The sequence below is a fragment of the Acomys russatus genome, chromosome 20 (assembly GCF_903995435.1).
Source record: "Acomys russatus chromosome 20, mAcoRus1.1, whole genome shotgun sequence".
In the NCBI taxonomy this organism is placed as follows: Eukaryota; Metazoa; Chordata; class Mammalia; order Rodentia; family Muridae; genus Acomys; species Acomys russatus.
In genome coordinates, this window is record NC_067156.1 from 44,352,761 (window position 1) to 44,363,403 (window position 10,643).

Here is a 10,643-nt window from a genome sequence, read left to right on the forward strand (position 1 = left end):
GGAGTTCTTAGCTGATCACCTGAGCCATGAATTATTTGAATTTATATGAAACATTTTGCATCACTGTGTGTATACACAGGTGTGTGGCTACTGTTCGCTGGGACAAAATGCAGGGTTTCAGAAAGATTCCCAGGCCTTTACCTCTACAGTGACTGGATCACAAGGGCACTCGCTGTTACTGATTGTATTGCTTGAAAAGCTGTTAGTTGTTTGGCCTTAGTCAATTAATGAGGAAGCCCATGTAGAGGGCTCACTCACAGTTACAGGGGGGTGATGGACAGTTGGGGGTTCATATCCCTGGAGTGGGTGAGTGTGTCAGAAAGAGGTGTATGGGAGAGACTTCAGCTCTGAGAGTAGCAATGTGTCTGAAACTTTCTGTAGCATAAAGAGTAGAGATTGCATTTACTGAGCCTCGATCTGAGGATATGTTACTTAAGTTCTTGCAAATCATGGAAGTAGTCAACTCTGGGGCTACTGCAGAATACTGAAACACTTTAGGTAAGTTTGTCTCTGTCAGATATTGTAAATACAGCCCTGCCTACCTAGCCAGCTCCCTTCCTGTTTGTCTAAACAGCTGTCTCCCTATACCCTGTCAGATAAATATAAATGAATAACACAGGATCCTTTCATAGGACAAAGTGTCCTGTCAATGTAAACTGCACAGAGCCATGAGTGGCCTTGTTCAATGGATGGCCTGTGTTTACACCTAGTTTTAAAAACATGTCAACTCATGAAATTAGGTGTCTGGCCTAGAAGTTTTAAAAACCAGGCACGGCAATTATGTGGTTTAGGATTACGTAAAACACAGACAGCATTGCTTGCTTAACTATGGCAGCAGAGCGTTAATGGCTGACAGATGAGACCTCCATGTCATCCTGTTAGGGAAGGGGAGATGTCGCTCTTCGGTTAACTGGATAGTTTATTCATAACTCTCCATGCCTTTGTGTGCAATATTTACATAACACAAACTAGAAGTAAATCTCATGTTGCACCAAAGTGGTAGAGAGAAAGCACTATCCCTACTGCTTATTCTTTGAACACCCAGAACGTGCCAGGCAGAGCTGCCAATGGACTACAGTTGGTGGTACCCATCACCAACAACTACAATGCATTCTGGGAGGGATGGTGTTTGGGATCTAAGTAGGAGGCTCTAGAGTAAGGGGTCTGCATGCATTTTTCACAGAGCAAGCTATCAAGTGCACTTTGCTGAGTGTGTTGCTGCCACTTTAAAAACAAGATAAGAAATGTGTTGTGGCTCTAAGTTGTACTTTGCTCATAAAAAAGTACTTTTCCTTTTTGTGAAATTGCATAATAAGATGCAAATTAGGTAAAATGTCCAAGGGCTTCCAGCCTGAGAAGGGTGCCTGTTGACACTAATAGTCTCCATGTAAGGCACTAGGATTTAGTGTATTTTAAAGAGCTGAAATTCTTCAAGAGGCTGATTATGTAAGAATGACCTCTCTGCTAGAAGGGTAGTTGCCAATGACTGGCTGGTTGTTTTATTATGCTTTGGACCCCACCCCCATTAGCACTGAAAGCCAAGAAAAACTGAAGACCCAAATGACCACCAGCTTTTCAAATCATAAGATGTATGACTATTAACGTGTCATGGTGGCTTGAACTGTCTGCGATTCCTTGAAACAAGATTTGTTTTTAAAGCAGTGATCGCAGATCTCAGTTCAGCTAAGTGATATGTGCTGTTTTTGATCCTTTCATTGCCTCAGGTAGCCGGAACCTTGCATTTTGAATGGACTATAAAAGGGTCAGACATTTAATCCGATCTATACTCGAATAGGCAGTGACCCCAGATGAGCAAGGCACTCCTCAGGAGCTTGTTGCTTACTAGGGAAGGAGACACAGACCATGGAGAAGTGTCCTTGGAAGTGTCTGCAGGCAGAGTAGGAGGTGCCGTCCTTGGTAAAGAAGAGCTGTGAGGGCTTAGCTAATAGGACCCTGAGAACAGAGTGAAAACACACGGGTGGAAAGAGGGGGAGAGTTGTGCGCTGTGAGCAGAACCTGGAGGTGCTGAGGGTGTTCTAGGGGCTGTTCTGGGTGAGCCAGCAAAATCAGAACCCTGTCCGTAGACTCCATCACCTCGGACTCTGTTTTGACCAGTGTGTTGGCCATTTTATTAGAAGTCAAATGAGATTTGATGCTTGTTTCATTTTAAACAGAAAAATAATTTAGTACCATAGGTGACTCCCCTGCTGTAGCGTTTACTGCTCTCTGGTCCAGGAAGCATCAGACCACCCCATCCTCAGGGAGCTAAAGGCCTGTGGACACAAGGGTACCAAAGTCTCTGGGAGGAGGAAGAGGAGGAGTTAGATTTGGGGTGACCGGGTGCGGTGTATAAGAAAGATGGATAAAAAAGAGGACAGTTCGCAATTATTAAGAAGAAGGAGGAGAGAGAGGGGGGGGGGGAGGGAGGGAGGTGTGGGCCAAAGTCTACCAGAGTAATTCAGGGTACGACTACTTTGTCCTTTTCACAGACTCCATTGAGCTTGACTTGAGAAAGGGGGCGTGTTATATAATTTCCAATCGCATCTTTGAATTGAGTTTTGTGCCTTCAGTAGTAAAATTAGACTTTATTTCCCTAGCAAACACAACTGGACCTGGCAGAGAGAGGACGCAGATGCTCTACATGTTGAAGAAAGCCTGCCGGGGCTGGACACTGCTGTGAGTAACCATGGTCCTTCCTTATATTTAGAATAACTGCCATGTGCTATTAGGAAGACTAATGATGATCGCACCAAAATCTCCTGGAATGATTTGTTCTCTCAGGTGTCTTTGTTCATTTAAAAAAAATACCAACAAAATTCATTATTCCTGTTCATAAAAGAAGTATTTCATTATTTAGTTAAAAATACGACTGAACACTTTGTAAGAATAATTTTTACTGAAATGGACATCTTACTTGAAGATAGGCTTTTTAAAATTTAGGTGTCTGAATATCTGCACATTGTGGTCGTGAAGGGATGAGGTTTACTTCTTCATTCCCTGTATTTTATCCCTTCAATTTAAACGTGCTGTGGAACATTTTAAATTTGTAAATTACCAATTAGCTGATTGCAGGCTCCAAATTAAGCAGCTTTTTTTTTTTTTTTTTTTTTGAGAGATTTCAATGGATTCTAAATGAATTAGTGAAATATTTGGCACTTGTTTCTGAATCCTTCTGTCCCCTGATCCCTTTGTAACCATCTCTTTTCCACTCACCCTTTGCCCATTTGTTCATAGCAACATGGCAGCTCCCCCCTGGCCTCTCATGTGCATTTCATTCCCATAAGGATCTTTGCCCCATCTTCTGTGCTTCTTTGCCCCTTCATCCTCTCTTGAATCTCTTCCTGTTTCTAGCAGGGAAAGTTCTTACAGAAAAATTACTGCTCATAGGGGTAATGTGGCATTATCCTTGGTTGCTGAGATATTGTTAGTAAGAAAATTTGGTTATTTGATCAAAATATGTTATTTTACTAAGAATTTGGGCACTGTGGTATGCTGGAAGAGGAGAGGTTTATAAATCACAATGTTCTACAAAGCTTTCAAAATTCCTTCACTTGCATTTTCTTACTGAATTAGCAACCATCTATCGGTCTACCATCACCACTGTATTCTATCTATGTGCACGCCTCATGAAGAAGGTGTCAGGCTTTACAGGAGAATTAGCCAGACTTTTGCCTCTTGCCTTTTCCTTTCTTTCTTTCTTCCTTCTTTCTCTCCCCCCTTGTTCCTTCTTTCTTTCCTTTGGTCCTTCCTTTTCCTTCCTTCCTTTCTTCTTTCTTTCCTTCCTCCCTCCTTTTCTTTGTTCCTTCGGGCATTTGTTCTTTCCTTCCTTCCTTCTTTCCCTTGCTCTGTTCTTCCTTCTTCCCACCCTCTATCTTCTGGTGGGGGTGGTGCTAGGGACAGAAAAGGGCCTGACATATACTAGGTGATCTGCCCGTGAACTACATCATCAGCCACATTTTGCCTTTTAACCAGGAGAGTGTAGTAAAACCACCATAGCCATTATTATTATTATTATTATTATTATTATTATTATTATCATTATCATTATCATCATCATCATCATCATCATCACCAATTATTAAGCCATTGTCATGGTTAGCCCTGGAGAAGTGAAGCATCAGAGTTTTTTTTTCAAGGAGACTGAAGAGATGAGGGGCAGGCAATCTGAGGATGGATGAGGCTACCCCCTCGGGACTCCCATGGGGCTTCTCATTGCTGCAGACACCGAATGAACAGTGAACCTGCTTGTGGTCTTGAGTTATTCGTAGGGCCTAAGAAGTATACAACACTGCTCCAAGGCAAAATCATTGCCATTTGCCCTGTTTCGAGAAGGTCAAAGAAAATGGATTCTGAGTGCCAAGGTAGATTCTGTTGCTCAGACACCAGCAGTGGGAAAGGGAGGTGGGTGACTAAAGAAGGCTTTGGTGCTCTGGTCAGCCATCTTGTAGCTTGAGGTTCATGTCCCAGGACTATGGATTCTCTCTCTGGTCCTCCTTATTGACTTGACTTCACAGATCCCAGATATCCTTAATTTTGTAAATTTACATAGTTAATTCTTTTGTCTTTTCCTACATTCCTTTTGGGATTGTGTGCTGTTTTCATAAAACAAAATTTCTAGAAATGCATACTGAGATCTGTTGAGAAAAGAAAAGACTGTGACTTAATTTGGTGGAGCAGAGGAAAACTAGACACAGACTGGCTCTAGAGAACAGCAAGGAGGGCGGGGGCAACAGGGAGGGGAGCTGGTAGGATAGGAAAAAGCAAGAGAGGACGTGTCAGGGACAGCAGAGATGTGCTCACCCACCATCACATGGCTCTCCCTTGTGCCTGCCCTTGAATAGTTTTATAGTTGGAGTGATTAAGTCCGGTGTGGATATTTTTCAGTGATTGCAGATGGCCCTAGTCTGTTGTGGTAACGAGATTGCATTGGAGGCTCTAGCTACTCTCCTGACCTCTTCTTCCCCAGACTGAGTGAGCATTAACACCCAACGCTGGAGGATGCTTTTAAAATAAGCAAACTCAAGCCAAACCCAATCCATCAATATCTCCTATAGTTCTAAAGGGTTTATTTGTTTTTAAAAATACAGTTAACTTTTGTCTCAACCTTACTTCAAAAGAAGCATGAATCATAAATGAGATAAGCATTCCAGCATTCAAGAAAAAAAAAAATTCAAGTGATAGAGCCACAAAAAGATCCAGTATCCCAAACTGCTAACCTCATCCTCTCAGACACTGGTAGGTATTCACTTGTTTTGAAACAGGGATTTTATTTATATTTGTTGGCTCGTCAACTTGCATGTACTCTGTTATGTGGAAGACTAATGGCGTACTAACAGTGATGACCGAAGTTGATTGACAAAGGGTTGTGATGATGGCTAGGTCATAGTTTCTCTTTGTATTTGGTTGCTGACTTTCACTGAAATTAATTTCTCTGGAGTCGTGTTAATTTTTATAGCCAGCCACTCTGCTATATATTTTATCTTACAGAGAAAAAAATCGTAAGCAGTATGCCATGTCATATCACTTTCTATATGGTCTTGCCTAGTATGTATGGTTTTTTTTTCTTTACAACACCCATATTGACTTAGCACAGTACCTGAAGATTTTAATGATCTTTGTGTGTTCTATTACTTGTCTTTAAAGGCAAATAGCAATATATAAATGCTTCAATTTTTAACATCAAAATGTAATAGTGTTCTTCCCCACCCCCCTCCCCCTCAATGGAATGGTGGTGATAGGAAGCCACTGTTGGGAGAATTGTCCTTTTAGGTGCAGTTGACCAAATTAATTCCCCTTTGTTCAACTCTCTAGGTACTTCCCAGGGTTGAGAATTGAACCTGGTTTTTGTTTTTGAACAGTAAAGATAAAACACCATCCTTGATGGTTTAGGAGTCTTAATACTTCCCCTTAGCTCAGCCCAGGCAGCAGAAAGCAGAGTCTTTCCTTTAGTTTCGTCTGAAGTGAAGCAACACTTTCTTGTCTTTCCATCTTTGTATACTTTACAAATGGCTTCCACAGACATTCATCTTTATCACAGTGCTGAGAGATATGGAGGCAATTCTGAATGCGTTTTCAAAACCCACTGACCTCTCTGAGGTCCACATTTATTTAGCAGCAAACAGGAAACCAGAATCCAGAGCCCAGAGTCCAAAGCTTCCCTCGGGAGTTTCTGTATTATACATATTTTTGGTCTTAGTTTCTCTCGTTGGAGTTGTAGAGGTCCTTACTCTTGATGTCATGTGTGTCACAGTGCTGGCCCATGGGTGTTGCTCAACGTTGACTGGTAATGTTATTATGATGGTGTGAGAGTAATATTACCGAATGAAACAAAAGGCATCCTGGGCAGACACGTTGCATATTAAATTAACAGCACACGCTGTAATCAACATTGTTTTGCATGCTTCTTATCTTCTCTGTTGGATTTGCATTCTCTGCCTGTCCCCCCTGGTCCCACGTGGCCATTCTGAGGACAATCTGGCAATTTTGTGCAAAGGGGGTATCTTCTCCGTACTTATACAGAATTCAGCCTTGGTAGTGCAGAGAGAAGTTGGCTTATAGACTGTATCTGAGAAGCGTGGCTGGGATTCTAGAAAACCAGGTTCCATTCTGAAAGTTATCCTCTTCTTTCCTTTCTTTCTCTCTGAAGATAGCTCAGCCCCTCTGGGGAGCAGCCACCATGATCTCTGCAAGCTGATGATGGAAGAAAGGGGATCCGGGAGATACTGTGCTCTGGATGCCCTGAACGATGGATGGAGGACAGCCCATCCCTTCACCCCTGGTACCCTTTGGGAACTTATCAGATTCTACCATGTCTCTGGAACAGAAAACAGCATTCGTTTTTGTGATTTTGTTGTTTATTTTTTTGGGCATCCTTATCGTCAGGTGCTTCCGGATTCTTCTAGACCCATATCGGAGCATGCCAACCTCGACCTGGGCTGATGGGCTTGAAGGTCTAGAGAAAGGGCAGTTTGATCATGCCCTTGCTTAGCAGGGACACAGTACGCTGCCCTCCAAAGGAGGCAAAGTGCTTTATGTCTGAGCAAAGCTTCCCTCTTGTTAACGTTCTTAACAAAGCAAACTTTACCCATATTCAGCCTTAGGGTAATGATCCATTATTTCATAACTATACCAGCGTGTTAAAAGCGTCTTATTTGAGGATCGTGGAAAGTTTATGTTACCAACCCCCAGGTAGGAGGGTGCACACATGAATATTGTTGAAGATCTGATTGTAAAATCAAGAGCGCTAACACTCATGTAGACCTCACTATCAAATGAAGCACTCCGTGATCAGAGCAGAGAAAAAACAACTAAAGAAAATCCAGTCTGAGATGAGGACCAAGGCAAGAAGACACTACTCTCGTCATGCCTCTCACTTCACTTTGTGTACACTTAGGTCCTGGGCAGAGGAAGGAAGCCAGTGCAGGGACAACCACAAGCAGGTGCTTATATTCTCCCAAAGCGAGGAGCACTTGGAAGCAATGGTCGGCTTAGGAAATATAGTTATTTACTTGGCAACTCTGGGTGAGAATTCTACCATTTTCATTATTAAATAACATCAAACTCAAGTTTTACAGAGTTTTGAAACTACTAGGCCTAATCTCTGTATTTCCATGGCTAACACACTTAGATGCACTGATGTATAATTTGAATTTATTGTCTTTACATTTCAGATGGAACTAATGGATTACAAGCACAACTTCAGGGGTTTTGTTTTTTAAAGAAATATGATTGCTTAGAGAGAAGACTATGTAAGAGGAGTATGGATTTATGCCTGCAGATAGTTACTAAATAAAACTTTTCAAGATGTAGTAATATATCCTCTCATTTTACTGATATAAAGTGGTGCTGATGGTGTGTGGTACAGAATGGCTAGCATCTTCCTGAAAGATAAGAGAGAGCTGGATAGCTCATCTTGTTCACCCCATTTCATGAAGGGTGCCTATGGGTTGTCCAGCACAGACTCAGCCTATTCTAAAAGGGGGTGTAGGGAATAGGAAATGGAGGGGCAGGGGTCCAAGAGAGGGATACAAATACTCTCAATATGCACATGTGGAAATGTCACGAGGCTGGGGAGATAGTTAAGAGGAAGAAGTCTGTGACCCATTGTTGAAGTGACACCTCAGAATCATCTGGGGAGCTTAATATACATTGTGATCTTTATTATAAATGTCTCACGAGACCAGGATAAAAATAGGATAAACAATATGGAAGAATCTAGAAGTAACAGCAGGCTCAGGTTCATGGTAAATTTGAGGCCAGCCTGGACTACATGATATCCCGTCTTCAATAGACAAACAAATAAAGGGTGACTCTCAGAATTCTACCTGACATTCTCCCAATTCCTCAGTGTCTCCTCGAGATATCCTGTGGTTTTTCCATCCTAGGGCTTGATGATCCAGAAGATAAAACATGGGTAGTGATGGTGAATGTGAGCTGAAACCATCAGTGGAGGCAATGTCTCAAGAGACAGTCACTCCCATGTGGTAATCCATATCTGAGCTCTTGGTACAAAGCTTCATGCAGCGTAAGTTCTTCTTATGACAGAATCTAGAACTTGACCTATGAGGACAGAGGAGAGGTGTCATAGAAGTATTTGAAGAAGAGGAGAGGAGCAGGCTATAGAATAAGGAGATGATGGTATTGAGTGACATTGGGTTGGGAGGGCCTGGCTGGAGTAGACAGTGGAGAGAGGTAGCTATCCTCATGAAGGACAAAGGTGGGTCTGGGTACCCACTGGTGATAGTGGGGGTCACTATAGATTCATGAGAAGAAAACGGCACAAAGAACCTTGCAGTACTTTCAGCTTCTGCCCCCTTCCTTGGGGCCAGCCCTAACTTCTATTTCTATAAGGTAAATAGACAAGAATATCCATGCACCCCTTTTGATGCCTCTGAGTCCAGACATTGCCTCTAAGCTCACTGGGCCTCCCCAAGCCTGCTTTTATAGGCTTTCTCCCTTTTATTCACACTCCATTTCTTGTCCAGATTACAACTCCTCATTCAGCTCTCCTCACAGAGTTTCCGCTCCCACCAGACTATGGTCCAGGGCAAGAATGCACCGTAACAAGCAATGAGAGATGTGGTCTTTTCAGAGCCAACTGATCCCCTGTGACACATGCTCACTCATAATCACTCTCAGCTACTTGGGGCGAGAGGCACATCCTCAAAAGTGTCAGGTGAGCTCTCCCTCTCACTCCTTTCCAGTTGCAAGAGTTGCAAGGAAGCATTGCCTATCTCACAAGATATTTATAATGAGTTCGGCTGACCACTCTCATGTAGAACTGCATCTCAGGATGGGGAAAAAAGTCTTTCCCAAGGTCACTCTAGATTTGCTTTTTTTCTTTTTTTTTTTTTTTTTCTGTTTTCTTTTTTTCCCCTTTTGAATGCAGAAAAACATGGCAATGGCATTTGTAGTCTGAGCTCTAAACTACAAGTCCATGATTTATGTCCTTCAAGACAACTCAGGTTCTACATCAACATATCTTCCTCCAAGAAACATTTTAAAGTATAAGCAGGCGTAAGACATGTTTAACTTGGGTTATGGAGGAGATTAACTCGTGTCCCGTTGTTGGATTCATAAGCATGCCAGTTGGGGAATTCTATTTTCAAGGGCTAAAGTGGAGGTAAGATACACAATTTCTAGAGTCAGAAGCTAGACCCTGCAGATATTTATAAATTACAAAAAATAAATCCATCCAGGCTCCCCTTTTACTGTCCTCTCTGCACAGTGTGACATGCAAATGCATTCAGATTATAAGTACATTGATTGCATGTGCTATGCTAAAAAAAATGCCAGAAATAATTAAAATATGAACCTTGTAGTTTCAAGATGTTAACTTTCAGAATCCACATGTGAGACATATAGAAGCCCGAACACTTTGGAGAAGTATCGTAAGCCCCAAAAGTGCTGTGTAAAGTCTGAGGTAGGTGTCTCCTTTATTGGTTTATAATGAAGTTTCCAGAAACGATGCCCAAACCAGGGCACACACAATCCAGGGTCAAACTGGCCTGTGCCTCAAGGGATTCTTGGTCTGAAAAATAATCCTTTAAGTTTTGTCTGTACATCTTGTCTCTGGAAAAGAAGAAAGGAAATTTCCGGGCAAATGCCCACTCTGTGGGCAGGAATCCTTCCAGCTTTATGTTGTTGTGTGTGTGCTTGATTTTAGTATTAGAGTGCCCTGCTGGGCTTACTGTAGAGCAGAAACTTGTTCCCCTTGTCCTCGCTTCCTGATACATATGAATACTCATGCCGCGTCCCAAAGGGTCAAAAAATCCTCTAAGATCCTCTATCCCACAGGCTTTCGCAGTATCCAGACTGATGGCTCTGTAAATACACTGGTTAGTGAAAGAGGACTTTCATTTAAAGCATTTCCAAGAGTGATTTCCCCTTCTCTCCCAAGCCCTATCATCAACCCCAGGATGCCCAGTTTATTTCAGGTGTGAAGGAAGCAAATTTTCATGGGTCCTTGGCAGCTTCAAGAACCACAAAGAAAGATGGCTGTAGCCTATGCTGGGTGTCACGCTTTACGCATAAAGAGGTAGAGGAACCAGTCCTATGGCAAGACTGTGGGCATAGGATATAAAGCGCATCCTTATCTCCAGTTTCCTCTCTTTCACTTTTGGTCACACATCTGAGTCTCTCCA

General features: G+C 42.4%; 1 protein-coding gene across 1 annotated transcript; it reads left to right on the forward strand.

Moving 5' to 3' along the window:
• Positions 1–2,554: 2,554 nt before the first annotated feature.
• Ctxn3 (cortexin 3) lies at positions 2,555–7,861 on the forward strand. Its single transcript, XM_051163197.1, has 2 exons — positions 2,555–2,676; positions 6,647–7,861. The coding sequence occupies exon 2, from the start codon at positions 6,746–6,748 to the stop codon at positions 6,986–6,988; it is 243 nt and encodes an 80-aa protein (XP_051019154.1). The 5' UTR covers positions 2,555–2,676; positions 6,647–6,745; the 3' UTR covers positions 6,989–7,861.
• Positions 7,862–10,643: the final 2,782 nt, after the last annotated feature.

What these genes read in the sequence shown, in the direction of transcription:
- Ctxn3 (XM_051163197.1), top strand. Translation starts at nt 6,746, where the DNA reads ATGGATGGAGGACAGCCCATCCCTTCACCCCTGGTACCCTTTGGGAAC.